Consider the following 20,988-nt stretch of genomic DNA (forward strand, 5'->3'; position numbering starts at 1 on the left):
TACTGTGAGTTTCCTTTTGGAGTCTCTGATTTGATTGTTGGTGCTCTCATGGGTATTTGCCCCACCATGCCAGGCTCCATCCTAAGTGATTTATTTACTTGATATACTTTGCACTGTAGAATAACCATATGAAGTAATCATTTTACTTTAAAGGTGAGAAAAATCGAGCTAAGAAAGATTAAGCATCCAAAGATCTCAAACACAGAAAGCAGCAATGATTCAAACATGTTTTCTGCTCCCAAGCTTTTATACTAAATGTATAGATTTTTAAAATTAATTTTACCTATATGGGTTTATTATTCTAGTGCTCAATGTTTCCAGTGATGATGTATTGGAATTTTATTTCAGTTACAATAACAGACTCAATTCTATTTTTGTCAGTAAAAAATTATTTTGTACCTGCCGGAAGCCCATTGCCTGTTGCCATGGAGTCAATTCCAACTCATAGTGACCCTACAGGACAGAGTAGAACTGCCCCATAGGATTTCCAAGGAGCAGCTGGTGGATTCAAACTGCCAACCTTTTGATTAGCAGCCATAGCTCTTAACCACTGAGCCACAAGGGCTCCCAATTTTTTTCGTACCTAGTAAGTACAAATATTTTGTGAAATTTTGCAAATAAAAGATATGGCCTCTACACTCTATGAGATAAATAACTTGAATCAATGCAGAGTAGATGAACTTCTATCTAAAATATAACCTAGAGACTCAGGAAGGACAATGACAAAGTGAGGCTTCACTTGAAACTTGAAGGGAAAATAAGCTTTAGCTGGGGCTAAAAGCTCTTCAGAGTCCCTGGGTAGTGCAAATGGTTAATATACTTGGCTGGTACCTGAAAGGTTGGAGGTTCAAGTCCAACTAGAGGGGCCTTGGAAGAAAGGCCTGCACATTTACTTTAGAAAAATCAGCCATTGAAAACCCTACGGAAATGATACTGATGAGGAGTGAGCTTCTTGGGTCAAGTAGACACATGCGACTATGTGGGCAGCTCCTGTCTGGACGGCAGATGAGAAGGCAAAGGGAGACAGAAGCTGACTGAATGGACACAAGGAATACAGGGTGGAGAGGAGTGTGCTGTCTCATTAGGGGGAGAGCAACTAGGAGTATATAGCAAGGTGTATATAAATTTGTGTATGAGAGACTGACTTGATTTGTCAGCTTTCACTTAAAGCACAATAAAAATAAAAAAAGAAATAAAAGCTGCATATGCAACAACAACAACAAACCCTATGGAACACAGTTCTACTCCAGCACACATTGAGTTACCATGAATCTGATTCGACTTGATGGCACCTTTTTTTTTTAAAGGCTCTTGGCCACTATCAAACTTGCAGTTCTCCAAGGCCCAGTGTTTGTCAGCAGCATTAGCAGAACTGCAGACCCCCAAAGAAACAAGTGAGGGGTCAGAAATTAGGAAGTGACAGTAACATGTTCATGAATGACTCACTTATTCCAATTCCTTCTCTTCGAAATAGCACAAGGTCATAAAAATTTTGGCAAGTGATTGATCTGATAATGAGCCCTTATGGGGTTTGGAGATTCCTTTTTCACAAGAAGCTGGTAATCCTTCATTTTTTTATTTTTTATATTAACTTGTTCTCTTGCACTGGAAATATGTAGTACGTTTTCTCAAAGAATTTAGTGTCTAGTTTTTATATCTCCATAAGGTAAGCAGAATGAAATAAAGTACAAATTCTACTCAATAGAAAAATTACCTAGGAGAAATTGAAAATGCTTTATGTTTGCTTTAGCTACTGTATGGTCAAGGGCAAGTTTCAGAGTCTGCTAAAGAGAACAGAAGAAATGATGAAGTAAAGGAGCTGGACAAAAGATTTGAAAGGGTGGCTTGAGAAGAAAAAGAAAGTATTGTAATAAAATACACAAATACCTGAAGTTAGAAAACCAAAGAGAAGGACATGCTAGGCATTTATCAAGCTGAAAGAACTGAAGAAAAAGTTTAAGCCTCGAGTTGGCATATTGAAGGATTCTGTTACCAAAAAAAAAAGGAAACCAAAAACTGAAAGAAGCAGGAAGTATCAAAAGAAGATGGAACGAATACACAGTTACTGTACCCCCCTCCCCCCAAAAAATATTAGCTGACATTCAACCATTTCTGGAGGTAGTATATGATCGAGAACTGACGGTACTGAAGGAAGAAGTCCAAGCTGCATTGGTGAAAAACAAGGATCTAGGAACTGACAGAGTACAATTGAGATATTTCAATAAACGGGTATAGCTGTGGAGGTGTTCACCCATCTATGTCAAGAAATTTGGAAGACAGATACCTGGCTGACTGAAAGAGACCCATATTTGTGCCCTTTCCAAAGAAGGGTGATCCAACAGAAGGAGGAAATTATCTAACAATATCGTTAAGATCACACACAAGTAAAATTTTGCTGAAGATAATATAAAAAATTGTTGCAACAGTTCATCGACAGAGAACTGCCAGAAATTCAGGTGGATTCAGGAGAGGACTTGGAAAGATGGAAATCATTGCTGGTGTCAGATGGATCTTAGCTGAAAGCAGAGAATACCAGAAAGATGTTTACCTGTGTTTTATTGACTCTGCAAAGACATTAGGCTGTGTGGATCATAACAAATTATGAATAACATTGTGAAGAATGGGAATTCCAGAATGCTTAATTGTGCTCATGTGGAACCTGTACATAGACAATGATGAAGTCTTTCAAACAGAACAAGGGGATAATGTGTGGTTTAAAATCACTATCGTGATTGGAGGAAGACTGATTAACAACCTGTGATATGCAGATGATACAACCTTGCCTGCTGAAAGTGAAGAAGACTTGAAGTATTACTGATGAAGATCAAAGACTACAGTCTTCAGTATGGATTACACCTCAACATAAAGAAAGCAAAATCCTCACAACCGAACAATAAGCAACACCAGGTTAAGTGGAAAAAATATTGACGTTGTTAATGCCCATGGAAGCAGCAGTCAAGAAATCAAATGTATTATTGTATTGGGCAAATCTGCTGCAGAAGACCACTTTAAAGTGTTAAAAAGCAAAGATGACACTTTGAGGACTAAGTTGTCCCTAACCCAAGCCATGCTATTTCTTAATCACCTCATCTACATGTGAAAGCTAGACAATGAGTAAGGAAGACTGAAGAATTGATGCGTTTGAATTATGGTGATGGTGAAGAATATTGACTATACCATGGACTGCCAGAAGAACAAACATATCTGTCTTGGAAGAAATTACAGCCAGGATGCTCCTTAGAAGTGGGGATGGCGAGACTTCATGTCAGACACTTTGGATATATTATCAGGAGCAACCAGTCCCTGGAGAAGGACATCATGCTTGGTAAATAAAGGGTCAGTGAAAAAGAGGAAGACCCTTAATGAGATGGATTGACACAGTGGCTGCAACAATGGGCTCAAACGTAGCAATGATTGTGGGCATGGTGCCGGACTGGGCAGTGTTTCATTCTTCTGTACACAGGGTTGCTGTGAGTTGGAGCTGACTCAACAACACCTAATGACAACTTTATGTTCATAATAAGAAAATGTGAACACACTGCTGCGTTATGTAAATTAGGGCACAGAAAATAGCTAGATTTCAGTCAATGAAGTATATTGTTGGGGAATTTATGAGCAGTGTCACCTAAACTTCCATTTCAATTTCATAGTTCTGGTATATTTGTGAAAAGCTTCAGTTAAAACTGTCTCGGATTTGTTTAATCTGTAGCCAGGTTTGTGTGTGTTTATGTGTTTGTGTGTGTGTGCTGATTTCCTGCCTCACAATGGACAAGGCTCACAATGTACAGGTTTTTCCATAGATCACTAGGAAAATGCCAATTAATAATAATAACTGCCTCGTTAGATGCTTCAACCTGCCAGTAAGTGCATTACATACGTAAAACAAAAACGAATCTGTTGCTGTCGAGTCAATTCTGACTCATAGCGATCCTATAGTCAGCATTCTCAGTTCAACCCTATTAGATAGGTATTTCATTCCTATTCTAATAATCAGTAAAATGAAGCTCAGGGAAGTAACTTGCTCAAGGCAAAACAGCTATAAAAGGGCAGAGTCGAACTTAAAACCATGCTTTCCGCTGCTGAAGTCTGTGTCCTTTACCAGTTTGTCCACGGCCTTTCTCTGGCCTAACTTTGATGAACTCTGCTTATAGTTACACCATTGATGTCAAAGTTAAGGAGGAGAAGGCTCTTTTCAAATCAGGTACTTAGAGGGGCTAGAAATAGTTTGCCTTTTTAGAACTCACTTAAGATGATAATAATAGCAGTTACCGAAAGTTCATGATGTACTGGGCACTGCTCTGAGCACATCACATATATTAACTGAATCCTTAAAACAAATCTAGAAAATATAATTATCCCTAAATTTATCCTTGTTTTATGGATGAGGAAACTGTGGACACAGCAGGTTAAAAAAGGTGTCCAAAGCTACCAAGCTAGTAAATAGAGAACTGGGGTTTGAATGGAGGGAATGTTTCCAAGGCCCATGCTCTGCTCATCCCTAGCTAGGTGTTCAGGAGGCAATGAGTAGAGAAATCAGACAAGAATCAGTAGAGAAATAGAGGTTACACAGCTGAATACCTGTTACTGGACTTGAACCTAAAAGTCCCCAACCTGCTGCTGTCAAGTTGATTCCGACTTGTAGCAACGCTATAGGGCAGAGTAGAACTGCCCCATAGGGTTTCCAAGAAGCAGCTGGTGAATTTGGACTGTCAACCTTTTGGTTGGCAGTCTGTTCTTAACCACTGTGCCAGCAGGACTCCCCTAAAAGTTCCAGCAGGACTCCCCTAAAAGTTCCAACAGGTTGGAAATGGGAAGACCCTCTTCTTACTCCATTACACTTCTCTCCTTTCACTTTGGCAAAGCAGATGCCTGAATGAAGAATGCAATCACTTCCAGATGTTGTTAGGCAACAATACATTATTTCTGAACTAACAAGTCCGTGGATCTTCTGGAAACTTGCACAGCAAATAATGCTTAAACAAGCAAACAAACCAAAAGGACTAGCAGTAAATAGATGCAGCTTCTGTGTCCAAATGTAGTCCTTTCTGTATTTTGGGAGTGGAAATGAGAAAGAGTGACTAGGGGAGGAGAGATTTTGGTATAGGCATGATGGAAAGGGCATAAAAGATTGTTGTCCACAGACAGTGTGGGGTGGATGTGTGGGGACATAGCAATTGAATTAGATTAGTGTTTATCAAACGTCAGTTAGCAGAATGTCACCTTCACGTGGCACATGCTTATTTCATTCATAAATAGGTAAAAACTTGTTTTGTAAACTAAGCATCATTATAAGAAATATGCATGCAACTGCAAATTTGTTCCTAGTTTATTTTTTCAAACATAAACCTGGTGGCGTAGTGGTTAAGAGCTACGGCTGCTAACCAAAAGGTTGGCAGTTTGAATCTACCAGGTGCTCCTTGGAAATCCTGTGGGGTCATTATGGTCGGAATCAACTCAATGGCCACTGGTTCGTTTTTTTTTTTTAATTATTATATTACCTAAAATTATCTCATGTACCATCAGTGGTTTAAGTACCACACTTTGAGATCGTGAACTAGAATTAGGAGGTGCTGTGTAGACTTGTTCAGGACTGACAGAGAGCCTAAGGTGGAAATGTGGTAAAATACAGCCGTAGGTAGCCTGTAGAAGATTTATATTAGAATGAGGTGAAAGGGGGAGCTAAAGGGTTTGGAGTAGCTAATGCCATAAAAGCAAAGGCTGTCCCTGTTCCCCGCAGGGAGGGCATGACATGGATGAAGAGTAGTGCAGCCAACCACCAAGGAATAACCAGAGGCTCTTAGCTCGGGCCAGAATCCATTGCAGAAGGAAAGCTTTTTAAATTTTTTCTGGGGAGGTGTGCACCTCTCTTTTTCTTAACAAAAACAAAACCTCTCTTTATTAACACCTTTGTTGTGATGCAAACATTACTGTTTGCCCACTTTTTTTCATTCTGTCTCCGACACTGTGTTTGTTACTTAGGAAACAGCAATAAGGACAGATTTTCATTGAATGTAACGTCATCCTAATTACAAAAAGTTGGGAGTCTCCTGCAAAGGTGATATATAAAATCATGTGATATAAAAATAATATAGGACGTAAGATTAAAGAAGTAAAGTAAATGTGAGAGAATCCGTTAAGGCTCAGAGAAGAATGTTTTCATTTTAAAGTATTTGACTGAGATGCATATAGGCTAGTTCAGAAGGACAATATCATTAATACTAAGGAGGATTTTTTTTAAAAAAGACTTTGAAATAATAGGCCGAACCAAATGAAATTGCCAATATATTTCTGTTTTTGATCTACAGATAAGACAACTTCATATTAGTTAATCTATATACATACTTATGTCTTAACAAATTAAAGTTGTCTCAGGGGAAGTGGTGAGACGTAAGGGAAAGAATAAAAGGGAGATTCCATATATTTCTAGATTATTATTATTTTTACAAGGACATAAGGGAAACGTGTTCACGTATTATTTGGTTTTATATATTAAAAAAATCAAATCTAGCTTTTCACAAGTTACATTAGAAAATACCATCATCACCACCCTACCAGTTACCAGCCAGTTGATTCCAACTCATGGCTACCTCATGCGTGTCACAGTGGACCTGCGCTCTACAGGGTTTTCAGTGGCTTATTTTTCGGAAATTGATCTCCAGGCCTTTCTTCTGAGGAGGCACCTATGGATAGACTAGACCGTCCAACTTATCAGTTAGCAGTTAAGCCCTGTTTACTGTTTGTACCACCCAGGGATTCCAGATTGGGAAATAGACATTTCCAACTGACATTATTTGCAAGGCGAGTTTAATTACTGTGATAGCAATCAGGAGGTGCCAACTGGTGTACAATGTGCTTCTTCCTCCTGCCATCTTGGATGGTAGCCTTGGTGCCTAAGATTGTGGAGATCGAAAGAGGTTCTGCCGCAGGTGGAGATGCTGGTCAGGGACAGTGGCCAGCTAGGGGCCGGGGAACATCAGTCCATGCATTGCTGAAGGAGTCAATCTCCTTCTCTTTTCTCTGTCTTTTAATCTTCCTGAAGAGATTCTGTGGCTACACCATGACAGAACACAACTCCCTTCTCACAAGCATTTTCTTGCAAATTTATGATTTTTGTTTTTCATGGACAAGGCAATATCTCTTTTTAGTTTGCAATTACAGCAACATAGAAGTAAATCACGTTCAAAGGTAGGTATTTTATTATAAACTTTGCTAGATTTTGTGACTATTTTCAAATAATATTTAAAAATAAATCACGGGGAGAGGCCTAGGATACTGTAATGTAAATAAGTATTCTTTGTAAGTATTTTAGCTATAAAGAAATATTTCTATTTTTTATTTGCATTTATACTAAGTTAATATAACTTTCTACGCCTTAATAAAATTAGTAAACTAAGCAACGACAGATTCTGTTAGGAAAACTAAATATCATTATATAATGAAGCAGATGTCCATATATGGTACTATTTTTCTCAGGACAAATGAGTGAAATATATGATCCCTGCAAAGTAAGTGATCTTTAGACAAACTTCAAGTACAAACTCTTGAAAACTTTTATATGATAAAATTGTCTACAGAGATGTTTGCAGGCATTTAGATTAACAAGGGACACTTTAAACAAGGGTGTGGGGATCGGGGACAGCTTGAACAGCTCAGGAGCAGAGATCCTCTAAGGAAATTCTTCTGGGCTTTCAGACAGGTTAAGCAGGATACATTCTTGTTTAGTTCTGGACTAGAACAACACCATTATTAATTATGCAAAGTTTTGTTTCTTTTTTTTTTTTGGATGGGTAAAAGAATTTGAGAATGACTCAGCAAGAGATTTCAAAACCAAACGCCTCTACTTGCTTATTGAACACGTTCTTTTCAACTCTGCTGTCTGCTTGCTCTCTGTTTCTGGGGTTAAATTCTGAGGTCTGCAGAAAGGAGGTTCTGTCACTGCAGGGGGCGGGTTTTGTGAGGAACACTGAAAGGGTTCACTTCTACCCAGTCCTCCCATCCTTTTACGTTTCGTTTATGTTGGAGATAGTTGGTACTTTTTCAAGATTAGCCTCTCACTTTTCTTTAACAAACATCATAAAATCTAGTCAAATCCCGTAACCAAAGATTGGCTCTACCTGACAAAGGTTTATGTGTGTGTGCGAGCAGGGTGTTTATTCCACTGGTTTCCTCTCTGCTTCCATACTTCCTTCTAGACAAAACTACTCTGTGTTGATGGTAACTTGGAAAAGGGGAACATTTAAATGTCAAACAAAGATGTAAAGGCAATGGAAGATATTTTTTACAAGTCCCTGCTTAAGTGACAGTTAAAGATTTACTTGGAGAAGGGAAGGCTCCCAATTGCCAGTCCCTTGAACGCTTGGGGGAGGAGAAGTAGTCTCACCTACTTTGGAAACTACTTGCAGATGTGGGGAAACCTCTCGGAATTGCTCACAACAGGGGTTTTGCAGAGATTTCCTTTGCTTTTTTTTTCCCCTCCCCAACATCCCACAACCTGTGTTTGTCTTGAGTCTGCTCCTCGACATGTGGTTCACCTCGCTGATTATGCTGCCAGGTTTTACGCACGCACCTCCGAAGGAGTAAAACAACTGAAGTCGAATGATACTGAGCAACTCTGGGCTTGGGCGCCAGAACTGTCACAGAAAATTTGCTTCCCGAGTATTCCTTCCAACTTCCCTTCCTGCGCCCACGTGAGCCAGAGCGCCAGCCCATCAGCAAGGTCTTAGCGTTTCCTGCTGCTGCAATCTGTAACTTGATTTCGGTTTTTTTTGTTTTTTAATTGCAGCTCTGAGGATCTTAGTTTTTCGCAAAACTTTGTTGCTCAGGGGACTTTTAAAGTAGCCCATTTCCTTACTTAAATCGCGGAGGCTCAGGCACTTTTCCTCTTTTCAGGGCGGCACTAAGGTTAAACAGCGGCAAAGGAAAGAAACAGACACTCGCTGTTTATTTGGGGGGAGGGGAAATCGAGATTTGCGGCAAAGTTATCACGATCCCTCGAGCCACCCCCGGTCAGGCACTCTCAGCTGACACGTACATCATCTATTAATTGCTGTTCGCGAACGCAGATGCATAATATATTCATTTTTATCTTTGGTAAAATGTAACTGAATTGTCAGCGCGCTCCTGTTTGTTTGTATAAGGCTATCAAAAGAAGTCAGAGAGGAGGCTGCGGCCCGGATCCTGACCCTGATTGTATGAATAAGTAAGCAGGATGCTAGTGATTGGGTTAGATGCTGCGAAGATTTTTTTTTTTTTTTTCAAGTTAGGAAGAGGGTAAAAGACAGCCTGGGGAGGGGGAAAGGCACACAGTGCATCCCCAAATCCTCACACTTTTGCTCTCCTTGCAGTCAGTTGCTCGGCTTGCAGCCTTTTAAGGTCTCCTGGCGCAGAAATGACTGCCCCCCACCCCCTTCCTCGGTCTCCCCTTTCAGTTCAGATGTGCTGATGTGCAGACCGGATTCATCTTCCCCGAGCGGCGGCGGCGGGCGCAGGCGGCGGCGGCGGCGGCGGCTCGTGCTTGGCCGCCGGGTCCTGGCAGCGGCGGGGGCGCGGCGCGGGAGCTCGAGCTCGGGCGGCTGCTGAGCCCGCGGGCGCCGCTGGCCGAGCCGCGGCCGCGGGAAGTTGGGCCGCCAGAAGGAGTCCCCGGCAGCCTGCGAGCGTCCTCGCCGCCGGAGCGGAGTTTGTCCGCAGCCGCCCCTCCCCGCCCCCGGGCACCGAGCTCCTCACCTGCCCTCCGCCCACCCGCGGGCCCCTTGCCAACTTCTCCCCGCAACTGAGGCTAACAGGCAGTTCCTGCCCTCTTTTCTGTCCCGACGGCATCCGCATGTCTCCGGACACCTGAAAGCCCCGGTCCAGTCCAGGAGCCTCCTGTGGGAGAGGAGGGCCAGCTCCCCTCGCCCCGCACAGCAACGCGGACAGCGGACGTCTCACCTCTGGGTCCTGTCCCCTCCTTTTTTTCCGGGGGAGGAGGATGGGGTTGGGAACGCTTTCCCCGAGGATGCTCGTGTGGCTGGTGGCCTCGGGGATTGTTTTCTATGGGGAACTGTGGGTCTGCGTTGGCCTCGATTATGATTACACTTTTGATGGGAATGAAGAGGATAAAACAGAGACAATAGATTACAAGGACCCGTGTAAAGCCGGTAAGTGCCTCTCCAGGTTGGGACGGTGGCGGTGGCGCGCCGGGGACCGCGGCGCTGGATTTCCGATGGGTGGCGGTGGGAGCTCACCTGTTTCCTTCCCTTCCTCGACAGCCCCTCCTCCCCCCTCCTTCTCATCCCCGGCTCTCCCTCCTTCCTTCTGCCTCTCCCCATGCCCAAGTGGCTGCTGTCGCCGCTCGAGTAGACTGGAGTTCCGAGCTAGTGGGATTGAATGCCAAACTCCAGTCTCCCCAGTTTTGGAAGAACGCCGTAGACTTCTAGCTCCCCTCCCCCTCTCCCAACAAAGCGAAAGAAGTCATAAACACAGCTGGCTGCCCTAGGCTTAAATACCACCATTCAGCAGGCTTTACGCGTCTGGAGGGACGACACCTCCCCTTGGCTCCCGAGTGCGGTTCCCCGGCACTCGGCTGAGGAGGATTGGGCAGGGTTTGCCAAAAGGTGGGTGTTGATGACTTTGCTACCTCAGGACAACTTTGCTCCCTTTCCTGCCAAGGAACTTCACGTGTGGGTTCCACACTGGAAGGGGACTGTGACAACCTTGGAAGCTCTCACACTAGAGGGTAATCGGATGCATTTGCCTATTTAAAATAAACCTAGAAAGGAAACAAGCAAAAATCCTTCCAAGTTCCTACCCCATTCAAACTTGTCTTCCTTCCCGTGAACACCCCCGGAATTGCAGTTGGACCGGCACTACCTGAAGCCCAGCCCCTCCCTCGGTCCCTCAGCACCCCGGGCCCTTCCCGTCCCTCTTCGCGTCCTGCCGGCTGCTGGTCTCTCCTCCCAGGCGGGGCGGCGCTTCCCTCCCGCAGCTGCAGGTCCGAGCCGAAAGTGCTGTGGCTGGGAACCACGTGAGGGCAGCGCCCTGGGGCGTCCGTCGCCGGCCGAGGCTCCAGGCGTGGCTTCGGGAGCGCCTGGCTCTCTGCTCTGCTGGGCTGTGGTTGAGGTGACCTAAGCTCGCTGTGGACTCAGATGAAAGGTTGTTACAGAGGTTTTAGGGACACATTTAGTAGAGCTGTTCGTAAGCGAAGGGCTGAGGCATAGAGGAAGGGAGTGGGCAGCGTAGCAAATGTATCTATCAGTCTCCAAGACCTGTGCGTAATTGGCCGGTTTGTCCGCGGATTTCTTTCCTTCCGTACCTAAGTAAACTTATTCAGCCTTTCTTGGGCCTGAAGGAAGGAGAAAACCAAACCAAACCAAACCCGCTGCCGTCGAGACTACACAAATGAAATGCTGGAAATTCCCTTTATTTTTACCATTGATGACACACTGTTCTGACAAGGAGGGTATGTGCGTTGTGTTCCTGTTATCAGCTGTTACGTGGTACATTCTTTCTCAGCTGCTTATTCAAAACTGAGAGGAGGTTAGCAGAAGCTTGTCAGTCTGGAAATCAAAATTCTAATGTGATTCACTTTGCTTTTCCTGTCACTTGTGACAATCTTTTTCCCACCGAAAGTTTTCTTGGGTCTTCCCTGACGGTTTGGAGGACAGAAACACTGTTCTGCTATACTGGGTGACTAGTCCTGGCCAACCAGAATTCATATGCTGTACAACTCTCTAAACAGGCTTTTTGCTGAAAAACTAATTGTTTTGAAAAATGTTTACAAATCAGTGAAAATTGTGCTTTCTTGTTTATGGTAAGGTAGAAGTGAAATATGTTATTTTCAGATTGTCATATTGTCAGATTGTCTCTTTTGATGCTCTGTTGTGTGAAAGATTCAACCAGCTATCAGCATGAAAAATCAGGGCGTATGTATATATTGGTCCAATTTCGGAAAAGCAAAACAAAACATACAGTTTTCTATACAAATTAAAAGTTTCTGCTTGTAAAAAGTGCTAACTTCTAATATGAATAGATTATTTTTAAAAAGTGTCCAAAGAATAGTTAATACATTCTTAGAAGTTTATTTTTTTTTTCAGGCTTATCTTGTTTTTGAAATTGTCCAAGTTGCCGCCCAGCAGAACATAATGTGAACACATTTCGTTAAGAATGTTTCACATTTTAAAACTTAAATATCTGAAATGTGTTTATTGAAACACACCTCAAGTACAAGCGTTTGTGTTCCTCAACATGTAAACATCCAGGACAAGAAAATAAATTTAATACATTTACTACCCTCCCCCTGCATTTGATATTGGTTTATTTTTTAACATAGCTGTTGAACTTAAAACAACAGCAACTTTGAATATATTAGTACTCTAATCTTACCTGTCTCCATCTTTAAGTGGAAGAGATACTTGTGCACGCCTGAGTGCCTGTGTTTGTGTATGCATATATGTGTCTGGGGAGAGAGAAATAAGAATGGCTCAATTGGGAGGCTGAAGAGTATGTGCACCATCTGAGATCACTGTTTAAAATTATCCACCGTGCCTTTTGGAGCCCTGGTAGTGCAGTGGTTAAGAGCTATGGCTGCTAACCAAAAGGATGGCAGTTCGAATCCACCAGCCACTACTCGGAAACTCTGTGGGGCAGTTCTACTCTGTCCTACCCTGCATCTTTAATTTCATGAAATTAAAGTCTTTCATTTACCGTCCTGGCTAAAGTTTGGCAAAACCTTAGTGCCCCCCTTCTGTCACTGTAAAAAACAAACAATGAAAAAAAATTAGGTGGTATGTTGAAATCACAGCCAAAAGTCAAAAAAGGTCACTGAGGACACATCTGTGATAGTCATGCAAAAGCAGGAGATAGGGTGCTGTCCAGGTACTTGGGACACTTTTGATCTGCCCTTCCTAAAGAGTAGAGTTGAGGGCATAGTCCATGAAATAAAATACCCTTTCTGAACTTCACTGCAGGGGTTCCAGTGTTCCTCAAACTACATGATGGCTTGTTATCACAATAGCTATCATAGCTTTATGGCTTCAAAACACTTTTGAATAATTATTTCAGCTGATGTTCACAATAGCCTGATATGGTAGAATTTGTTAATCCTCCCACTTCACAGATAGGAAAACTGATGCTTGGTTAAGTTAAATGCCTTTGTTAGGATTACCCACGGTTTAATGCGAAGTCTCCTTGTTGCAAAGTCTAAAACCAAAACCTAAACCAAACCTGTTGCTGTCGAGTTGATTCCAACTCATAGCAACCCTGCAGGACAGAGCAGAACCGCCCCTTAGGGTTTCCAGGGAGTGGCTGTTGGATTCAAACTGCTGACCTTTTGATTAGCAGCTGAGTTCTTAAACACTGCACCATCAGGGCTCCTAGCTGTATTTAATATTACACTGCATTCTTAGCTAGCCTATAGAGGCCTTCTTTGAAATGCAAAGAATAAGAAATGAGTCCAGATTTACCTAGAATCCAGGCTAATGGAGATACAGTGACTTTCTTATCTGGTATGGGTGAAATGACCAAGAACATAATTTCATCTTCTCCAAACCCAATCAGAACATAAAGTTCTTAAGAACAGAGGTCATAACTGGTTTTTCATGTCACAGGGATGGATTACCACTGTTAGGTATCTTGTATGTTCTCAGTATCCTCTCAGTATCTACACACTATTATACTGATCTTCCACCCCCATCTACGAGCTTCTATTCTGAGCAAGATCAAATGCATGCGATCCCAAGGAGACGGTCTCAATTTGTGAAAAATTGTGCCATCCTTGGTATATTTGCAAAACAGAATAAAATTTGTATATCTATCAGGAGTCTGATTTCAAACCTATGGAACTGTAGGACAGAAAAGAAGCTTTGTGTTCATATAATCCATTCTCAGGCCTTTTTGATTTAGTAAGACATTTTTGGTACAATTGAAAGTAGGCAAGTTAACCCAGCACAGCTTCCGATAGATTTATAGCCAACTCTGTCAGGATAGAATATAGGTAATTAAGCTCTCTCTATAAATAGATACACACACACACACAAAATAGATACACACAAAGGTGCAGGTAATTCAAAGGATTGGATGGCTGTTTTCTCCAGCAAAGTACATGGTCCCCTGAATATGCAATCCGATTTCTTTGACTCTCTAGATCAGAACGGGCCCAAGGGACATTTGGAAGCTAATGCTTCAGGAACTCAAACCAAAACAGAGACTGAGGCGTCCTGTTTCACTGTCGTATTATATCAGTGCTTTTTATTCTGAGTATTAATATCTGTGAAGAGCCTGGGGGTATTCTGTGTACAAATTAATCTTCTAGCAGATTCATTTAGAGATTACCTGGAAAACCGGAGCCCTGATACATGAAGTTACGTGTATATTAACACCCTTCCTTCCTCCCTTCCTTCCTCCCTCCCTCCCTCCCTCCTTCCTTCCTTCCTTCCTTCCTTCCTTCCTTCCTTACTTCCGTACTTCCTTACTTCCTTCCTTCCTTCCTTCCTCCCTCCCTCCCTCCCTCCCTCCCTCCCTTCCTCTCTTCCTCCCTCCCTCCCTCCCACCTTCTTTTTTTGCCTTTAAGGAGATATCAAGGAAGCTCAGGCAATTGAAAATAAAAGATCTAATAAAGGAGATGGAAGTAATTAGTATTTTGAACCACAGGTAGAGCTTATAAGACTGATAAAGTAAAATGTTTGTTCAGAAGGGTGTCCTTATCCTCTGTGGACATGTGTGAACGTCCTGAAAAAGAACTCTCTACCTTGAATCTCCTAAGTTACTCTGTTCCCTGGAAAAAATCCAAATATGATTAAAGGTCAGTGACTTGCAAGGTTAAATTTGCCTTTAGGGTAGCATATGCAAGCCTGTTTACATAGAAGTAGGCCTTTGGCATCTTACGGTGTTCTTCTTTCTCTTTGGCTTCATAACCCAAGTCTTAGTGTACCCCAGCGTATTAACTCTTGGGATAATTTTCATAAGTTTGTCATTCCTAGGTCAGACTGTGTCATTATTTTTGTTCTCAGTGCTATATATTCTAGCTACACTGGCAGACTCCTAGGTTTAGTTTCTTAGAATTTGATGTTCAACCCCATGTCTACCTCAGTCCATCATAATTGTAAATATCGAAACATATATTTCTTGGTTGGTCCCCTTCTAGAGTATCAAGCTCCCATTTAAAACATACATTTCATAGAACTATTTCTTCTAACTAGTCTCTTCTGTTTTAGTTTTCATTCTTCAGATCTTCTTGAACTTTTATGTCTGTCTACCTCTGGTGCCAACTCAGAAGTAAAGAAAGTACGTTTTTGCAAGATGGGTGGATAAGACATTATAATTGGAAGACTTGAGTTCTGTTCATTATTTGCCAGCAGTGATTATTCAGCCCTTTCTTGAGGGCCTGTGTCTTTTTTTGGATGACAAATGGCAGTGACTGTTGTAGGTATGAATAAACCCACTGCTGTCGAGTCGATTCCGACTCATAGCGACCCTACAGGACAGTGTAGAACTGCCCCATAGAGTTTCCAAGGAGCGCCTGGTGGATTCGAACTACTGACCTCTTGGTTAGCAGCCGTAGCTCTTAACCACTATGCCACCAGGGTTTCCTGTAGGTATGAATAGGATGGGTTATTTTTTCAAATATATTCCATTAGACTAAGTCAGCTCGAAAGGTGCCCCCCTCCACTTTTTAACATGCAGCCACATGAGACCTTCCCACGTTTTTCTGTGAAGAGGGTAGTGCCTTTTGCAAATTCAAAATCGAGCTGGTATAACTGCTCTTAGCTAGTTAGTGTTTGTCCAATGTAAAAAAAAAAAAAAAAAGTTTGTGTTTGTCCAATGTGAGTCAGTTAAAAATGTGTAAAAGCTTATCGAAGGCTTGTTGACAAAGTTAATATGTATTTTCACAATTATTTTTCTTGCTTTCATGATGATTTACTTTTCTATGAAAGCCTAATATATGACATGTATAGTTTCTTCTACAGAAACCATGTTGTCTTCCCGCAATGTATATGTATGAGTTCTAACTTTCTACATCACAGCAACTTTCCCTGATGTGAAATTGAAACTTGCTTGCCTGTAGTTACCACAATATTCTTTGCAAACCTGCTTATAAGTTTTAGTCATAATATTCCCTTAGGTTTCTCAATCAAAGAGGTTAGCCCATAAATTCATCTAGAACTCAGGTGGGTAGTGCCAAGGTTTGATGATTTACCATTGCTATTTTTTTTTTCATTTTAGAATATGACCTATTGTTTTTAATAGTACCTTAGATTCACCTTCTTAAAATATTTAAAGCTGAGACTCTCCCTAAACTTTTCTAAGAATGCTTAGAAAAGACGTGCAAGTAATCCACTTAGAATGAGGCAATCAATGTACAACCTGCTGGGACCATCTGGTGTCTGGGGATGCTGGGAGGTGGGGGTTTGCTGTCCCCCTGAACCATAGGAACACCCCCTGTAGCATCTGAACTTCAGAGCTGGACTGGGGCTGGGCAAGGGCTCAGGTGGCTGGCAAGATTCCTGGGGATGTAGGATTTCATCTACTGGGAGAATTTTGTGGCCTCTTTGAGTTCTTTCATATTCCAAGATCTGGAATCAATCGTGGACTTACCCTCCCTAAATTAAGGAGTGGAGAACCCTCTCAGCAACCTTCATGCAGTGGAATGATTTAGCAATATGGCTTTAGTGGTTTATGTCCTTTAGTTATCTATTGAATAGGAACACTTGGGGAGGGAAAAAAAAATACAGCCTCAACGTTGTGGAGTGAATTACATAGAATGCGTGTTTTTTTTTTTCCCCCCGGAAAGCAGGAGGAGGAAATCCCTTATTTATTTAGTTCTTGCCATTGTCAGCTCTGAAAATGGGATATTGACCATTAGATTTTGAGACATTGTGGGCTGGCTAATGGAATGCTGGTTTTGTCAGCTCCTTACAAATGTGCACTAATCCTGTCAAGCTGTTCTAAAGAGCTGAACTATATATATATTTGTATTAAGAAGTATTGTAAATTAGGTGTTAATTGAAATCCAGAAAGTGGACCAAGGAAGTGTTTGTCTTACTCAGTGCTTCTCCTGCAATTTACATTTATAGTTTAAGATAAAATATAACATTTGCTTTTGCCTTTTTTTTTTTTTTAAAGCAGTGTAACTTCTTCAAGTGATAATAATTCTAAAGAATCAAAAGCATGCATTAAATAAGTCAGAATTACTTCCAGGTGTATTATTTTTCCTGAAACAAAATCTAATCTTTTGTGATAGTATGCTCCTCAAAACATTCAGTTCAGTGATTAAAAATGATATTGCCACAGATTCTAACACATCGTGCCATGTGACATATCGGGGGAGTTATTGCTGGATGGGGACAAAAACTGTATAATTTATTGTCACGATTTGAAATTTTCTGCGTTGTGAACTTCCTATTGATGACACTTAATTTGCACGATCAGGAGAGGTGGCGTGGGAAGAGGGTGGAATAATTTCTCCCTACATTCATTTCTTACCCACGACCAATGTCAGCGTATGAGGAGTGTACCTTAGGGACACTTCTGATGGCTCCTGGCCAGGTTGCCAATATCACTGTCTTCTGAGTTCTCTTCTTTGGCCGGGACTGGATTTGAAGTGTTTATTGGGATGATGTCGGGTTCTTGTGCAGCTTTGGAAATCACTGTAGCATCAGCTGAGTTGACTGACTGTCCTGCAGAGATGGGACTGCATTCCTCTGCCCTGGTCTTTTCTGACCAAAAATCCTTAGTAGTTGAGTATTTATATTTTGTGTTTTGTACTCAGGTTATTGCTGTGCTTTAAGACAGTTCGGTATGCCTCCTTGCATGGAAGTAAAAACCTTGAATGTACCCCAGGGAAGAACATTGTGCGTAATTCACAGTGTTCTATAGAATGGAGAACTTTCAAGAGAATCAGTTCTTGGACCCATGTACCTCACATGTCTAGAATTATCTTCATGACTCATGCCATAATAACATACCCCCAAAAAACCAAACCCACTGCTGTTGAGTCGATTCCGAAAGCTGAAATAGAGTCTCCTGTCTTCGACATAACCCCATCAAGGAACATTATTATTACCCCTTTTGGGCACATGAGGAAATCGAGACTCGGGAAGGTTAAGTAGATTGGCTGCTATCACCGATGGCAAGTGGTGAGAACGTGAACCCAAGTTTCCGTATTCCAGAAGCCTTCTTTTTTTTGAGTGATGGAGTTTGTGCCATGGGCATTCATCCCTTGTGATTATCTTTACTGAGAAAACATCTTGTCTTTAACATTCATGCATTTTATAAATCATATAAGGTATTGTTGGAGTAAGGCCAATACTTTTTAGTTGAATGGAATATAGTGCACAGTCTACTCCCTTTGAAGAGAGTATTCTCTTAAGTGTGGAGAGTTACAGATGAAATACCCCAATTACGTATGAAATGTATGAAAATGCATATGACTAATTTTACAAAGATTAGGGAAATATTTTAGTGATGGATAGCACACAGGGGATACTGCTGCTGTCTGATCCAAGTACCTAAATTGTGACAGTAGGCTTTTCATGTTGGTTAAGGCAGGAATTGAACAGAATTTGAGTAGCATTCATTCAGTCATTTATGTTCAGTTCCTGGCATAGTCCTGGCGTTTTGCTTGGTACATGTTAAGTTGTTTCACACTTTAGATTTGCTGAGTATTCATTGAATTTGTAATTATGAGCCCATGAAGAGTGTGAAGAACCTTCTTTCAAATGCAGGCGATTCAGGGAAGTAGTTTACAGTGTACATTATGTATGTAAATGATGTGTGAATGCCTTTGAGAAAACAAATATGTTGTGTGAAGGTTCTTATAACTTCATCTTTTTCAATCCCAACTTGCCTGAAAGCCAAAAGGTCAAATACCTAAAAACTTTTAGGGATAACAGGGTCCAAATAAACCACTTGAAATTTCAGCCCACCTTCCCACATTTGAAATATTTACTATTTTACAATTTCTTTGAAGACAACATATTACTTTTAGAAAATTACCATGTTTTCTAGGCAAAAGAGCTGCTGCGTGTACTTGTCCTCTGTCAAGTGGATAAGCACAAAATCTTGTAAAACAGGCTTCCCTTTCTCGACTTCTTTTGTAAACCTGAGAACACACACCACCACCCACTGCCATCAAGTCAATTCCGACTCATAGTGACCCTATAGGACAGAGTAGAACTGCCCCATAGAGTTTCCAAGGAGTGCCTGGTGGATTCGAACTGCTGACCTCTTGGTTAGCAGCTGTAGCACTTAACCACTATGCCACCAGGGTTTCCAAACTTAAGAATAATGGGAAGTTTGTGTGTGTGTGTGTGTGTTTATTTATTTCAGTACTGGGAGAGACAGTATATACTTGGACCTTGAGTGGGAGGTGACAGACAGGCAATCACCAGAGTAGGAATAATCGGGATTTGCCCTCTGGAATGAGTAATGAAAGTGATGACCTAAGTCAAGGCCTGGTGTTGCCTTGTGTTTCTGTGTGGAAGAAGATTTGTGAACAGCTTGCTGGGTGAGCTAGTGACTGAGGAAGAAGGTATTGGTTATAGACTATACCTCCAATAACTCTAGGGTATGTTATGGAACTCTTTGGGGAAACGAAACTTCATACACAAAACTGTAGGTGCTGTAAACAGGTATTCTACAATACATCTTATTTTTATATTGAACAGCTGCCATAAATTAGTGTTTTAAGGCAATTGACTTTTGTCTCCCACTGATAGAATTAGAATTAGAATCCAGAACTCTACACTTCATGTACTGTCCATGGTGTTTAATATTTTTTTCAGTATGGGTACATTTTTGAAAATTGATGCTGGCTTCAAAAATCGTTTCTTGAGGTTTTAGGGAGGCAGAATAGTATATCTGTTAAAAACTTGGGCTTTGGAGTGAAATTGACAAGGATTCTAATCCTGGACCACCACATAATAACCATGTGTGACTTTTGGCAAATTATTTAACCCTTATGATTCTGTCTTCTGATCTGTTAAATGGAGATAATATTATGATCCTCATGCTATTATTACAAGAATTAAATGAATGTAAATTATACATTACTGTGTCAGGAACACAGTAAACACTGCATTGTTTTCACTTATAGTGGCATTTAATATATAACAGGTAGTGAACTTTTTTTTTTATAAATCACAACTACTTGTCTATGGGAAAATGATCTTTATAAAAACATGTGGCATAAAGGTCTTTTTTTTCTTACCATGTATAATAATGCTTTCATATCTAAAGTTCAGTTAGCCTTGAGACCTGAGAGATTAAAGCCCCCCAAGAGAACTTTTTGTTTGGGGGAGGTATCAGAGTAACCAATATACATACTTTCTACGTGTTGTATTCTTGACTCTTTGCTCATATGTCTAATATACTGCAAAAAACAGTATAAAGGTAATTTTTAATTCACATGGACTAATGGAGCCCTGGAAACCCTGGTGGCAAAGTGGTTAAGTGCTATGGCTGCTGACCAAAAGGTTGGCAGTTCAAATCCACCAGGCGCTCCTTGGAAACTCTATGGGGCAGCTCTACTTTGTCCTATAGGGTTGATATGAATTGGAATCGACTCGATGGCAACGAGCTTTTTTTTTTAAGTGGAGACTTGGAGTAGCGCTTGGCTACTCACCAAAAGGTTGGCAGTTCAAACCCACCAGCTGCACCTCAGGAGAAAAGATCTGGTGATCTGTTCCTGTAAAGATTACAGCCTAGACCTTATGGGGCAGTTCTACTCTGTCCTATAGGATCACTATGAGTTGGGATTGATTCGACTGCACACAACAATAATATGTGAATAGAATTTTCGCTCCACAGTCTTTCGGTAATTTGTGGCTCACGTTTTACTCGCCACCTGTATTAACTCGAAGAGCTTACACATTCGCAAAATATGTTTACACAAAGCTAAGTGTAAGCACATAGCTCTATGCTACAAATGTTCATTAATTTATTGAACGTTGATTGAAAGGTCTGCAGTTCAAATCCACCAGGTGCTCCTTGGAAACTCTATGGGGCAGTTCTACT

General features: G+C 41.4%; 1 protein-coding gene across 2 annotated transcripts in view; it reads left to right on the forward strand.

Moving 5' to 3' along the window:
• The first annotated feature begins 9,592 nt into the window (after positions 1–9,592).
• Positions 9,593–20,988, forward strand: part of TLL1 (tolloid like 1) — a 253,182-nt gene continuing 241,786 nt past the window's right edge. Inside the window, exon 1 of one of the 2 annotated variants that reach the window (XM_049864900.1) lies at positions 9,593–10,136. In XM_049864900.1, coding sequence (XP_049720857.1) covers positions 9,968–10,136 — 169 coding nt within the window. In that variant the 5' untranslated portion in view covers positions 9,593–9,967. The remainder of the gene's footprint in view (positions 10,137–20,988) is intronic. The other variant, XM_049864901.1, reaches the window with a different exon arrangement.

The sequence above is a fragment of the Elephas maximus genome, chromosome 21 (assembly GCF_024166365.1).
Source record: "Elephas maximus indicus isolate mEleMax1 chromosome 21, mEleMax1 primary haplotype, whole genome shotgun sequence".
Lineage (NCBI taxonomy): Eukaryota > Metazoa > Chordata > Mammalia > Proboscidea > Elephantidae > Elephas > Elephas maximus.